Raw genomic sequence first — 15,769 nt, 5'->3', positions numbered from 1 at the left:
CTCCCTAGCCTGTGCACAGCCTTCAGGTCCCAATGAACTTTAAAAAATTATTTGGGAAGATAGAAATAAAACATAACAGACATTTTGGATTGAACGTATCAGAAAATTAATAACTTACTGTAGTTTATTTAAAATAAAGTTTGTTTTCTCAACATAACTGATAGAAAGAATAGGAAATTATTAACCTGCTTTTGCTACTCTAGATCTTTCCCACCATGCATTTTCTAATGTCTTTTGATATTAGAATTTGAATGAGATTGCTTCTCCTTTTCATTCTGGGTTTAAGAAAGGTGAATTAATCCAGCCTTCATTTTCTTTCTTTTGCTATATTAGAGCTGTGTTCCTTGACTGCAGTAGGATTTTTCTTTGAGTAAAATATGATGCATCCTTACCTAGGATGAGTGAGAGCTTTCCTTTTCACACGTCATTATTTCTGCAACTAGTTAAGAATGCTTCTTTTAATACAACTAACAAAACTCATATAACCTTTCTTTACATTCAAAAATGCAGTTAAAAATTGCTAAAGCTATAGCATTAAGAAAACAGAATTGTAAGAGGGTATCTGACACTGACTTGAATCCCCTGCTTCCCAGTCTTGCATTCTTTTCATTAGCCAGTCAAGTGCTCCTCCAAATGAGTTAGTTTTTTCTGCATCCCTCATTCTTTCTGGAAGACCAGTTGTGTTTTATCTCTTTCTGCATTCACAGTGCAGTCATATCATTCTCAGAATTATTTTTATAAAGCAAAGAATTCAAGCTCTTCCATCTTCCCTTTGTGTGATATTCTGTCTGTCCTAGTAGCTCCTTTGTGCCCTTGAACCTCTCTGAGATTTGTACAACTATATCACTTATCCATCTCATCTGGAATTACCTGTCCTGATATATCCCAGCTTGGGTTTCTTTGTTGGGGTGGTCTTTATTATGCTACAATATATTACCATCAAAGGTGGCCATAATGGATCAGATCATAAGCAAACTCATTGCTTACTTGTTTTTCTGGTTTGTTTATGAATGTGTGGAACAACATAGATCCTATAACTGTTCCCACCTGAACTATGTGGATTCTGTTCTGAGAACTGACTGTTTACTCCTGCTCTCTCTGCTCTGTCTTTTGAGCAAGTATTTATCCATGTCAGGACTTCTTTCTTATGTCATGGCCCCTTCGTTTTCTTAAGAACCTTTGGCAAGGAATTTTGTTGAAAATCTTGGAAATCCCAGTAAATTCAATCACTGTCACCCACTCCTTTGAAGAAATCCAGTAAGATTGCAAAGTAAAACTTCAAAAGAAAGACACCCTACTCTACTATCATCTTTAACTTGCTGTCTGCTATTACTATCCAGTATTTCATTTTTTGTTAAATTGCTTGATACAGGCTTAAAGCTTTCTATTCTCAAGTTCTCTGTATCTTCCCAGATTTTTCTTGTTTTAAATTGGCAATTACTACCACTCAATTGTGCCAATAAGGTCATTTTTAAACTAGAGATTATGCAGCACCGTTAGGAGCTGAGCTTCAGAACTGTTGGGTACGTGCCATATAGTCCTGAGGATTTGTTACATTCTTCTCCTTAATTTCTTTCATACCTCTTCTGCAGTTAACTGCAGTTTTACAGGTTATTTGGCTGTTAACAAAGAGGAGATCCCGCATGTGAATTTCCACGACACCAATTCAGAGAATTAATTTAGTTTCCATTCAGTAGTAGAGTCTTTCCTGAGTGCTCACTGTACACGTTGATCATCAGTTGGCCCTACAGACTCTTTGGCAGACTTCCTGCTTCTGATGTGTATGAAGAAAGATTTATTATTGGTTTTGATTCTTTTTGCTAGTTCTCTTCAAAATCTTTTTCGTTTGTTCGCCTTACTGTGTTTTTATATTTACTCTGCCAAAATTTATGATTCTCTCTATTTTTTCTATTTGGGCATGTCTGCATCTTTTTAAAGGATGCCTTCTTGTTCTTACAACCTCTCTTATCCTGCTGTTTAACTATACCACCCTCTTTCTGCCTTTACTTGAGCCTTCCCCTCCCCAGGCAGCATCCATTGGTTTTGTGCTTTCAATATGGTCACACTTAGTAGCTTCCATATTTCCTGTGAGGACTTAATTCTCTTAGCTGCTCATTTACCTTCTTTTTAACAAGTTTCCTCAGTTTTTCATTATGTAGTTTCCATTTCTGTCCTTTTGGCATTTTATATTCAGTATATGTAATCCAGGCTCTCTTCCTTAGCTTTGATCCACTCAGTGACAGATCTGTATTCTAAATTCAAAATATAATACAAAACATTGTTTCTTCTTGTGTCAGTCTGATTTCCTTACTCTCACTTCCCCACTCCCTCATCTGCAATTTGTTCTGTCTGTTTTCTCCCTCAGTCTGCAACGTCACCCTCCTCTTTCGTGGCTTTTGATCCTGGCTCTTTCAGAAGCCAGGATCTTCATTCTTCATGTAGGTCTAGCTGCACTACCTGATTCTTGTTGCAAGATTTCTTATATTTTGACCTATTTAATTTCTGTTTACTGGGACATGAAACCTATCCTTCAGTTCTGTTTCTGTCGTATTACCCTTTTTCTTTCTCTGCTTTGTCTTTGTTGTCCCGTGCTTCTGTGGATCTTCCTGCTCCTTTTGTGGCCCGTCACCATGGGTTTGTTATTTAGCAGATGTCTGCAAAGTTCGTCTTGTCTAGACAGGCTTTTTTCTTCTTTCTTCAGCCACAACCTCATGTCCTAGCTCAGTCTTCCCTTCTGAGATTTCTAGCACAACGTATCTCCTGTATTGACTATCTTTCAGCTTCAATGTGTGTTTCTTTTTGCTATGTGAGTATTGTTTTCATCTCATGCATATCTCTGTCTTATAGAGAGATGACAAAGGAACACTCTCATGCAAGCTTCTCTGATGCCTATGAACAGCTCCCCGGATGCTCTCGTGCCCTTGTCATCCATGGTTTCTCATCTAGCCATTTGCCTCATGTTATTTGCTCAGTTACTACGTGCAAAGGTGCAAGTATGCCCTTGTTCCTTCAGCATAGCTTACACATATTTGCACCAAGCAGCTCACAGACCTTGCTGCAAGCAGCATCTAATCCATCCAACCACCAAGCAAGAGACAAGCAAGCAAATTCCCTTACAGCCGATAAATACATGCTGTTTCTCTTCACCAAGGATAAGGCCAAACAATTTCTGAGTGCATTCTGCTGCTTGCTTCTGATTGCTGAAAGCTCTTTACTTTTTAACATTTAGAGATAACAGGAGGAGATCTTGTGGCAACTTCGTCTTGCTAATGTTAAGTCTCTAAACATTTCTGCTGGCTTTCATCTAAATACATTTTGGAACATCTGGGTATGAAGATATGTTCATATCTCAAGACAGTGTGAGATGCATAGCATTTGAAGTTAGATTAAACTCTACTGTGAAAATTCTCTTCAGACATGAAATGCATGAATTCAGGATTAACAGAGGTAGAATGAGATACTACTTTATATTTTATTTAAAAAATACTGTCGTTCAGTGAAAGGCATGTAGATCATAGGAAACCTCCATGGGTAGTGATTTTCATCTGAATTTTGTTGTGAAGTAATTTCTGAAAGTTATTTTCCTATCCTATTCTTGGATTAAAAAAAGGTGGAAAATGTCACTATTATAGAATTTCCAGCATTCACAGTCTGAACTAATTATATTTGATTTTAAAACGTTCTTTGAGCTGTTGTTTTCCTAAGCCAATTTTTATTCATCCTCCTAAATAATATTTTAACTGTATTCCAAGCCTTAGAGTGTAATTTTCCACCAGCTCAGAAAAGTCATACTTTCTATTGAGAGGCAGAGCCTATTACTTCACAACGTACTTAAATGAATCTGCCTGATTTATAACTGTTTTGATCTCTGAAGTTTCCACCAAGCAGCATCTTTTAAAAAATGGGATTGTTTACATTTGAGTTTGATTCAACCTGTGTGGTACTGGCAGCAGCATGACTGCTCATTTTTGGCAGATCCTCTGCCTTCAACTTTTTTCCTGACTCAGTTTTTCCATTCTTATGCAGATATGTGCTCAAGTATCTTTCACTTGTGTAATTAATACCAGTGTTCTGTGCTTAAATTTATTAGACCAGGTGTTGAATTTTGTAGGGAAAATTTTTAGCAAAACATCTGAGAAACAGAGATATCTATGATCTCCACTTAAACGACAGCACTAAAATGAAGTATGCTTTGTAAGCCTGACTACATACAAACTTTAATGTCCACTCACTTCCTGAGCTGTGCAAGTTTAGAAGCTTCTCCCTGTCCTGTGAGATCTTTCGTTACCCAAAATGAGGTAAAATGGCTTCAGAGCTTTCCTTTGACTAGATCAGATACCAGTTCCATAGTTCAGCTTGTGATTTTTGTCCTCAAAGCATGCTCTGTGCTTGTAATGTTCAAGGCACAAAGATTAGTCTGTGGAATATGGTGTAACAGACATTATGAGCTCATGGAGTTTATGAGCCAAAATTGTTGGTGTTGTCAAAGGGACAGCATGTGCCTTTTCCTCTGAAGTTGAGAATAACCTTCCTCCTTCTTTTGATTCTGCTGTTGGAGAAAGACAGGGTGTTAGTTCTTTCAGTAAAAGGTAAATTACTTTTTTCAAGTAATTTGACCTGTTGGGTCAGGGTGAAGCTCTATTTCTTGTGCTGACCCCTGGTCATGTGCACCTTTTCCTCCTTCTGCAGATAAGAAATTTTAATTAAAACATTTTCCCTCCTCCTTTACTAGAGGTATATGTTACATAGTGACATAACTTTTGGAGTTTTAAGTCCTTATTATGTAAGGTGTGGGACAACTGAGCAAAACACGATACTCAGAGCAGAGATGAAACATCCTGAATTCTGTTTCTAAAAGTAGTGGCAGCAGCTGAGGAGTCTGCCCTTGTACTTTGTGTTTGGGCAAAAGAAAAACTGAAGCAAATGTATTGATGTTTCAGAGTTTGCATTTATTTCTTGGATTTTTAAAACCATCCATAAAATGCTTCAGATGCTTGTGTTAGACCGGAACGTGGCTGTTATTTTGTTTCCTGAAGAATAATTAAAATACTGAAATGATTACAGCCTAAAATTACATTCCTACAAAGAGATTGGAATATTGAGGTTCAAATAAATGCATACAAATGCATACAATGCATACATTCAGCAAATAAACCTTGCTGAATTTGATTTTTCAGAACCTGTTCAACAGTGGTTGGTATGGAGGATCCTGGTTATCTGCATATTTGAATGGAAACGGTCTCCAGTGAAAAGTTTAAATTCAGAATATCTTCCAGTTATGTAAGCAGAGCATACTATGTTTGTTCTAGATAAAATGTTTTATGCTGAAAACATATAAACATTATATTATCCATCAGGAAAGAAAAAAACCTTGATATTATTAGAATCCCATTAAGGAATGGGGTCTTAAAGGGGAGATAATTCAGGATAGGAAAGGATTTTAGGACATGTTTTGTCTCAGACTGCTTGTTCGTCTTGTTATGCTGTCCTGCAAATGCATCTTTAGGAGAAGCTTGGTGTACCAGCCAATACTTCATCCCATACACATTTTCAGGAACACAAAGGTAGGTAAGGCAGGTTATTAATGCTATACATATAATCTAGTAAATTTGTGTACAGGCGTTTGATCTCACAGGAGAGGGTGAAGGAAATGAAACTCTAAACAGAGTGTGGTTTTAGATCGGTCATCATGGGAGACCTGCGTAAGTCTGTGGGCTGCTCCTAAGATAAGTCTCTGGTCAGACAGGTTTGATCTGACAGAAACCATGCTACCCGCTGCGTGCATAAAAGAAGCTGATCAGTTGATGATACTCTAGTACTGTGATAGACGGGCAGTTTAGAAGCTCTTTGCTTTTAGTTGGCGAAGTTGAAGTTTCAGTGAGAGTAATTGCTTTTTGACAAATTAATATGCTCAGAGAGTTGCAGTTTGTAACTAATACCTGCTTAGTTTTGAACTGAGAATAAACCCTCAGCAGCTTTAGAACTGCTTTAAAACTAACATTTCTGCAATAGGACTAAACTGCTAAATTGTTACTAAGGGTTCATGGGTGAAAACGTGCTTCTGAACAGCAATCTCTGCTTGGTACTAGATATGTGCCTGATTTAAAGAATTTTTTCAGTGCATTATGTATCCGACTCAGGTGTTTTAAAGGTAGTGTGCGCTGATGTGTCTCATGATACAGTGTAGCTCAAGAGTAAATTTTAAGCCCATTCTCATAAAGTCACGGCAAATCCTTGTTTAAAAGTGATATTGAAAGTGGTGGTACTGCTTCTATGCCCTCTACATTCTTCCTACGGAAATAATTTTAACTAGGATTTCTCTAGAAGAAATAGCATGCAGAGTTAATTTTTTGTGGACTAATTTAAAATGTCTTCTGCATTTCCTGTTTCTAAATCTTTTGGAGGGTAGGTGAGTCTGTTTTGTTTATAAAGCTTCAAAATGTTTTGGGTGATTTACTGCACTCTTTGGGAGCTTCTGAAGTTCCATTAAACACGTTTGTTTGTACGTCAAAATTCCACTTACTCAAGTTTACTCCAAAACCAATCTTAAGTAGTTACCTTTGTTACTAAGTAACAGCTAACCCTGCATTTATTATATCCAGTTGATGTAAGATTTTGCTGATTGACTTACTAGTAACTCCTACTGACCTGTCACAGGAAGAGAAAGCAAATGTCATAGTAGTTTTGCAACTTTTGTATAAATTTTGCCTAAAGATAGAAAATTTTGAAAAGATAACAATTATAGTTGTCTGTAGGTGCAGCCTCCTAGCTTTTTAACATTCTACTAAAAGCTTACGTGACTTGATGTTTGGTGGTTTGGATCCCCCCTGCCCTCCCCATAGTTGAGAAAATTGCATTTCACCTCCTAGAATCATGGAAAAAGTGTTAATTATGGCTTTTCTGGAGCTTACTGAACAATTGGCCCAGTGAACTCAGATGATTTCTTAATTTTCCTTAATTCCATCTCTCTCTGACTGGTCAAAGTTTTGCTACAAGATACCTTGCCACCCCACTTTTGCAGGCTTGAATTGGAAAAACATGGCTCTCTATCACTTGGATAAATTCATTTTCCTAAACAATATAATATCTTTGCTGAAATAGTTCACCCCAAGAATGAGAGTGGGGATAAAATTAAGTGGCGTAAGGAAGTAGCTGCTGAAAGTTTCTAATTATTCTAATAGAGCTTTTCATAGTCAGGTTGTGTGTCAGACACAGCAATAGCGAAGGCATGCAAGTTAGTAGTTCTGTCAGCTGTAGTGATGCTTTTGTTGTTAAACAGGGCTTGTACGTCTAGTGGAAGAATAGGTATGTTTTCATGTGCCAACATCTCCTTGTAACTGTCTGTAAGAGCTTGAAACCAGTCTATTCCCAAAGGAGATTAATTTGAATGTTCAGTGCTGAGCAAAATGAGTGGCTATGATGTTTCTTTTTCCTCATACTTTGAAAGTTAGAAATTAGAGACAGAAGAAAGATCATCCAGCCTCTTCTACTCTACATGCAAGATTATTCCATTAAGTGAATATTACAGTCTTTGCCTTCCTTCTGTGTTGGTTTTAGTACCTTTATTCATCTTGTATAGGTGACTTGATACAGCCCATCTGAAACGAGTGTTTGTTTTGTGTACCCATCTATTTCAGCTTTTCACTGCTTGGAAAAAAATGTTATGTAATTAACTCTGGATATTTTCCCTCTTCTAATTCTTTCTGGTATGAATTAGGCCATTCTCCCCTTCTATACAGCGAGGGCATATTTTCTACTAATTGATATTACAGCATTAAGAGAAACTGCTCGGAGGCTCACTGGCTCAGTGCCTAATTACCGCCTCCGTATTCTTGGTTAAGTGGGACATGAGCAATATCTTTCCAAACACACAGACATACAGAAATGTTCAGGGTTGTTATTGAAAAGCAACTTTTTTCCCCCTCCAGATGTCTGCCAAAATCACACTAACGTTCAGTTACATCTTATTTCGTAAGTCAAGATCTTTGTTCGTGTTGCCGTTTGAAAATGGTGTTCGGTCTTGCCTCAGATCAAAGTGCTACAACAGGGCAGATGTAAGGTAGCTTTTCACAGAAAAAATGAAACAGGAAATTTATTTTAAAATAGAGTTTTTCCTTAAAAAAAGTAGTAGCACTGGTGAAATCATCAGTGTTTTTTCAGAAATTCTCTATCGATATACCATACTTGATATAGGTACTGGAAAATGTGCAAGGAATTATTCAGAATGCTTGTATGAGTGCTTCTCAAACTGGGGGTGGGGGGTGGCTACCCACATGCTGTAAATATGCAAGAGCTGCAAGTAAGAAGTGTTTTCTAGAAGCAGGATATCTGTGTTTAAGATAGTACTTGCCAGAATAATTAGGGATGTGAAAGATCAGATGCACTTGGGATGGGAACATTGGGCAGAATAGCTCAGTGTGTGCTAATTTATAACATGAGCTTTATCACTGGGTACTTTGGTGTTAATTAGTCTTGGCTAGTACACTCCTATGGTATTGGTCCAATGGGATCTTTTTGTTATTATGATTTTATAATTGCTAGCAGCATGATCATTATTTCTACAAGCTTTAGTAAGCTCTGTAAGTAAGTTGATATCCTTACACATTGTGTTTAGTCTAGATTTATGTTATCTCCAGGATTTGACCTTATTTGGTAACTAAGGTACGTACAAGATCAATGTAAAACTGACCAAAAGCTTTCTCACTTAAACACAGGATGGTTTTGTTGGGTAAGATTAGGAAAAACACTCTTGGCTATGCATAAGGATGGCTCTCCAATTAAGAAAGGAATGTTCTTATTTGTATAGTTCTCTTAAAGCAGATTTACTGTATGCAGTGTGGTTTGAGTGGTGTGGTTTGTTCATTTACTTAGCAAATACTCGTAGCGTGTCCTAACACTGTTTTGCAAAAAGTGAGCAAAATCATGCTTTTATATTCATTGGGCATACTTTTTTATGTATCAGATTATCACCACCTCCTATGCAGTCACTCAGAAGTGTCCTAGGTTTCTAGCTTCTGTCCCCTTATGGGGATCCTTGATAGAGTCTGTTCTGATGGAGACTCCTTCCAGTCTGAGCCATAAACTAGGCTGGGATTGGAAGATACAGTAAATGAATTCAATCTTATTTTAAATTCTCCTTTCCCACTTTAACGATGAAGATAAGCTTCATCCTGGTAGGGAAGGTCAACGTAATATCAGGAGTATCTTTTCCTCTTTTCCTGTAAGCATTAATCCAGATTTAGCCAAGTGATGCAGCTATATAAACATTCCCTTCTTGTACATACACTGATGATGCTAGTGAAAGCTACAGCCCTGAAGTCTGCAGACATTCCTCTGCACTCATCATGGTTTATTGTTCTGGGTTCCAGCTTTCCCTATGGCTGTGAGGGAAAACTTCCACAAAGCCTTTGAATAGACCCCCCACAGGCTTTCTTTTGGTTTTTTTTTTCCCAGGGAACACTTGCAGCTCATTGTGCCCATTCGGTGCTGTTGTACAATGTGTAATAGTTGAGGTGGGGTAGAATGATTTTTGTGTGCTCACAGTCCCCCTCAGCTTGGGCACTTTGTTTCAAGAAGAGATATTTTAACTGGAAGGGGAGAAAAAAGGCAAGATAGGAGTGAACATTTCAGGAGATGGAAAGAAAAAAGGCTGGGAGCAGGGCAGCAGCAATGAACTTCACTTTTTATGGCACAGGTAGAGTAGATCGTGGGGTCCATGATCACTTTACCAGTCCTAGCAGTCTGCAGCATTTTTCAGTACTGTTCCCAATGGGTCTTGTAGGGCAAAAAAGTGAGTAATCATATAGTATTAAAAGGCTTTATGCAAAAGTATCTTGAAGTAGGCTGCACAGAGCAACCTTAATTATTGGAATTCTGAATCTTTGTGTTTTAAAATAGAAAATGGATATAGTGAACAGTATATTTCCTCTCTGTTTTCTCAAAAGCGATCTAGTATGTAGACCACTGCCCACAACTCTTCCACTGAGAACAGGAAAGGCAATGCAATATGCACATCATCTCTGAATGAGAGAAGGCTCTTCTACCCCTACTGACAGAATTTGGAAACTCTCTCAATAAGTACTTCATAAATATAGATGAAAACAGTACTCACGTTTCTAATCTTTCTAGAAGATCTAAAGCATTTAAATTGAAATTTGCAGCTCAGATGATATATCCCCACTTGGCAACTGTAAAATAGGCCTTCTTTTTAATAGTCACTCCAGGGATACAGTGAGCAAAATAAGATTAAAGATATGATTATAAAATAAGGTAGGAGGTTTCCGAGGGTTGTGCTTTGTAGACATGTTTGGAAATATTTGCCCTAATCTACTGAGACAATGTTTTACTACATATGAAAGATATCTTAAAGATGTGATTTAGGACAATGAATGTGCATTTTATATAAACATGTTTTATCCAGTAAAGACCAAGTATTGTCTTGAATTGATTAATTTATTATCATGACAATAATATAAATCATAGGAAAGAGATAATACAGGAGGATACAGAAAGCCAGAAGGATTAATCACTACAGTCCAAAGGTGAATTTTTTTATATACCAATGCAGTTTTATAATGCAGACTGGATTTTTTAACTGGCTGAGTATAAAAAAGTGTTGATTTGCAATCCCTGCAGCATAAATAGTACATTTCTTCATCAGTCAGCAATACTTTTATTACTATAATTATACTCAGAGGCAATAGGATTTTAGGCATCTGATTTTATCCAGATGATAATTATATATTTATTACCCAAGTTTCTAATGTTTATTTTGAAACATGACATTCCTACGCATGCTCATGCGTGCAGGAACACTCAAGGCCTACCAGGAGTTACAAGTGCAGACTATTTTGAAGAAACATGGTGCATTCATAGTACTTTTTAAATGGATTGAACGTCTCGCTTTCTAAAATATAGTTATTTCTAGATGGATAAAATATTTTATCATTGTTAACAGTATCTATTCATCGTGGCATATTGAAAAGTAAAGTGGGAGCAACTGCAAAACCGTTCTTTTTGCTCAAACTGTCAGATATAAATAAAAGTACCAGCGATGTGGATTATATTCCAATTACTCCATCTTTCCCACCCGCTGAGACTATCAGCGTCTTCAGTAGAGAGGAAACTAGGATGCAATGTTTTTAGTATAAACAAAGAGGAAGAAATAACTGTAGTAAAAATTCAAGTAGCAGAAGGAAGTTTTAAAAGTCAGAAAGAAAGTAGTGTTCTCTTCAAAATTCTTGTGAAATTGGCCTAACATGATCCTTAATTTCTGGGCTTTTCTCCACCCTGGAATCGACATCAGTATCAAGTTAGCAAATACTTAGTGGCTTCAGCTGAAGCATTTTAGCTTCTTTGACTGCCCTCATTGAAAACACGATGCAATGATGAATAGCAGTTTTTGAAAATCAAGTGAAGTTAATTTGTAAATCTCTACACAGACACTCTCTTTCAGAAGTATAGTAGCCTGGGGCAAGTATCCGCAGAGGGGTGGAATGCATATGGATTCACAGCTTTAGTTCACAAGATCTCAGTGTGATTCTGCATTTTTCTCCGACAGTGTTTTATAGCTTTTAAGTTTATTGTGCCTCTCAGAGTTTTTGAACTGTTCATTCTGTTAGTTTTTCCTTCCCATACACTGGATAGGTAAACAGCCTTCTGCATAGTTCTTTATATATACTTTTGGAATTATTAATGCTTTCATTGTAAGTGAATGCTATTTATGAGATACTCATAGAGTGATTTATCTCTTTTCAAGTATCAACAAGCTATCAGGTTTAGAAATAAGCATATTCATATTCTTTTTTCTTCATCTGTTATTGATGACAGGACCACTGACGCTGTGCTCTGTGTGGGGGAATACATTCTAGAGAATGCTGTGTCTGGCCAGATCTGGAGATACAGATCTTAGTGTCTTTGTCATCTTTTGTAAGAAGATCTGGGAGGAGTGAACACACAGGATCAGATTTGAAAGAAAAAAAAAGTGATGAGGAATTTTTCATCTTAAGCTTGAAATAGAGGAAAGGTTCTACCTCATGCTGAGCTTTTAGGCTGAATAGGTTTTTCTTTTTTTACCTTGTATTATTTTGATTTATTCCATCCTTTTGGCATTCCACAATCATTGTCTTCAAAGAGAACAGTGTTAGTTTAAGATATATTCTCTTTGTGGCACGCAAAATTAATTCAGCAGTATTCCAGAACTACTTTGGTACCTTATTCTATTATGTATGACTGTATATAAACAATGTGGGTTTTGGTTAATTATATTCAAGAAAGCTGAATTTAAAGTAGGAGTCTGGAACCTAGGAGTTCCTTCTAGGAGAATGGAGGGTCTGTCTGCATGTCTGGCTGTGAGAAGCAGGGTTTAGTTAGTGTTACAGTCCATGTTGCCATAGTAATGGTACCTCGGTTTTTCAGCGGTCTCTCTTGTGGGTAGCTCAGGAGCAAGGGTTTGGGCTAGAGGACTGTGGAGATTTCCTCCAGCTTTATGCTTTTGTTTAAGAAAATGGAATTCCTAACAGCTACTCAGTTATGAAAATGATTGTGCCAGGCTCCTCATTGTATTTCACTGTGTATGCATGTTAAAAAGCATTCCTCTAAGACTGATGATGATGTTCAATGGAGACCCAATTATTATCTGAGATACTGAGGGAAAAATAATTTCAGTGTCAATTAACCAAGTTCTGCAATGATGCTGGTATATCCTGTTGAAAAGAGGAAACTTGCTCTGCTTGCGGAATGGTTGATAATACTATAGAAATTGAGATCAGCAAAGCAAAATTCTTTATTTGGAAGAAAATAGAGACTTTATTACTAATGTTAACAGCATTTTCATTTTAATGCAAGATTGTAAAGGTGAAATAAAGCAATGGCAGGGCTATTTACTTTTTCAAAATTGCAAAGTCAAAATATAAAACCCAAGTCCATTAAAATAAATACGCAGATTTGCCAAAACTTGCAAGAAAAAGAAGCTTCTGCCTTAAGAATCATAGATGATGTTTCCTGGACATCTTTACTGAAAAATACTTGTTTTATACAGTGGTACATCAGAACAGGGCTTGGAGAAGCTTTTTAGATATTCATTGCTGCTTCAGGCTGGCAGCATATAAATGTTTTCATGCCATATCCATGCTTGAGCAGAATAGAGGGTGGAGCCCCAGGTGGGTCATTCCAAAACAATCAGCTGGTATTAGCATTGTCGTACATTAGCATAGTTGACAAACTTTAAGTATATTAATGGTATTTTGCCTCTTTTTTTTTTTTTTTTTTCTTTTGTTAGGTTTTAACATTGGTATAATGAAGGGAACCTCCATGGAATTGTAATGTATTGCTGTATATGGAATACACTGCCAAGAAAATATTCTGCTCATACCATCATAGACCAATAAAACCTCATAGTCTTCGCCATTGACTTCAATGCCAGTGATCACTGTCCCTCCAGTAGAAATTTCACTGCCAATTTCACATGTGATATGAAAGTCATCAGTTTCAAGACTTGATCATATCATATTGCTTTATGTAAGAAAAGGATATTCTCCATGTAGAGTTATGTATATGCTGTTTAAAGGCTATGGTTTGCAAAATGCCCTCAGAGATGTTATGACTTTGCCCACACTGGGCTAGCCCACTGTAACTGAACACAATTACAGGCACCAGAAATTTATTATAAGTATGGTGAAATCATGATGCCAGATCATGGCAGAAGTCTTTGACTGTGTCTCTGCATCCAAAAGTTCTGCACCTGCTGTGTGCTTCATCCCATCTCCCAGGATTATGCAGTCTCATCCAGAGGTTCTGGCACCTCCAGGTGGTGTCAGACTAGAGGCAAAGCAGCAGTGATGCTAGAGACTTCTAGAAGACATTCCCTCCTAGACTAAAGTGCCTTCATGTGGTCTGAAGTCAGTTCATCTGGGGTATTCTCATGGAGGCTACCATGGATGGAGGAGTAGGGCCACATTTCCTTCAGTATTGGTCCCTGACAAAGTAGTGGGGCAAGGTCAGAATGGGTAGGAAACTCCTGATGGCACTTCTGTGTAAGCAAGGACAGAATACACAGAGCAGAAACAGGAAGAGAAACAGGTATAAGGCTTGATTCCATATATGAGGTGTATAAGCCTCATATGCATGTCACTGCCCCTGTCACCTAGCATTATCATGTGTGACAGGCAAAAGGATGAAGTGCTTCCCAGAGTACCCAGGTGAAATATCTGCTCTTTAGAAACAAAGACTTATGGGATAGCTTTCCTTTGAACTGCTGAAGTGGGAACACTTGATCTGGGGCTCAGATTTGAACTAGTCTGAAGTAAAATCCCCAAAATGTGTATTGTGTAATTGCAAGGTCCTCAGCAGCTACTGCATCATTGTTTTGATCTGCCCTTACTGTGCTGCCCTACTTGGTGAAGAAGTCTGAATTTAGGAAATCCCAGGAGCTATTCTTTTCCTGGGTTCCTTGGGTTACAATATTAACCTAAGCCTTCCTGTCCCTGGGCTTCAGCTATCTGTCCCTCCTGCACTGGAAGGCAGCAGGCAACTCCCTCCCTACAACAGCTGCCCTCCTTTCTTCCTTGCCAGGCAACCTTCTCTTCTCCTTTCATCTTCTCAGTGCATGTAATTATCATTTCCTTACTTTCACTGCAGCAGCAGCATCCCTTTTGTAAGCAGATGGTCCCTTTCCCTTACTTCATTCAGCAATGGAATTACGTGTTACCTTTATTACTTATTCTAAGTTATCTTTATTTCCCTTACTTTCTTACTGCTGCCCAGAAGTTTCCACTCAGCTGTTATGCCTCTGGCTACTGGTACAGAGCAGAGGCAGTTTGGAATGGGTGATTTTGTCAGGTGAAGCCTAAAAAGCCTGGATGCTGCTAGTCTAGAGGCTGTGCTTGGGAGAAGATGTCTTCCCACCCAGTGAAACCTGCATCTGGCTGTTCTTTTACCCTCCATACCCCTCACAGAAGTAGCCTGTCTCCCTTGATAGCATCTGGTGCAGAAACAGTTGTTCTGTGACTCTTCCAAGGGATCCTGTGCCAGATGGCAGGATCTGCAAAATGGGTCCCTGTCACTCTCACTACTTGTTATTTTTACTTGAACACAAATATCATCTCAATGAAAACAGCATTAAACACTTTGCATAGTGTACCTTTTAGCTAATGTATTCTTTTGCTAATTGGTTGAACTGTTTGGATCAAGATTTTTATAATGGAAGTAGTAACTGCCAACTCTTATTTTTATTGCTTTTTATTGCCTCAGGTGAATATATGATTTTGTTATTTAAATAATTGGCAACAGAAAGTTGCCGGTTACTAGAAAAATTACAACAGTGAATCATCATCAGACAGTTGGGGTTTTTTTTTCGGGTTTTTTTTTTTTTTTTTTAATAAAAAACGGGGATGGGGGCTGTAAAAGACCTCCAGATGTTATTTTGTTCATGTCCCTTGTCAAAAGAATATATCGTGAGCAGGCTGGCCAGAGCAGGTAGTATTGTTCAACTATTGATAATTAGAAATACTTCCTGACATATCCCGAAGTGCAGGAAGCACTCTCCACTGAGTATGTGTGGCAACCTGAGCCATTCTGCAGTGACCCAAGAGCAGCATGATCCAAAGTGGAGCTGGTGGCTCTGTTTCAGCGCTGTTCACATACTTTTACAGTAAGACAAGCAGCCTACACAGACCTGAGTTGCCTAAAGGATATCTGGGATTGAGCTTGCTAGTGTAGTTACAAGGACAACACTGCAGGTGGTAAAGGTGTTGTGTGCCTAAAGCTGAAC

The 15,769-nt window shown here is 37.9% G+C and overlaps 1 protein-coding gene across 2 annotated transcripts in view; it reads left to right on the top strand.

Annotated features, from left to right (window-relative positions):
• The window catches only part of CRPPA (CDP-L-ribitol pyrophosphorylase A), a 129,933-nt gene that overhangs the window by 90,135 nt on the left and 24,029 nt on the right, over positions 1–15,769 (top strand). Inside the window, exon 10 of one of the 2 annotated variants that reach the window (XM_075082953.1) lies at positions 5,178–5,280. The exons of the other annotated variant lie outside the window; for it this stretch is intronic. Coding sequence (XP_074939054.1) covers positions 5,178–5,249 — 72 coding nt within the window. The 3' untranslated portion in view covers positions 5,250–5,280. The remainder of the gene's footprint in view (positions 1–5,177; positions 5,281–15,769) is intronic. 2 annotated transcript variants of the gene reach the window in all.

Source organism: Phalacrocorax aristotelis, chromosome 2 (genome assembly GCF_949628215.1).
Source record: "Phalacrocorax aristotelis chromosome 2, bGulAri2.1, whole genome shotgun sequence".
Taxonomy (NCBI): Eukaryota; Metazoa; Chordata; class Aves; order Suliformes; family Phalacrocoracidae; genus Phalacrocorax; species Phalacrocorax aristotelis.
This window is presented reverse-complemented; position numbering and strand designations above follow the sequence as displayed.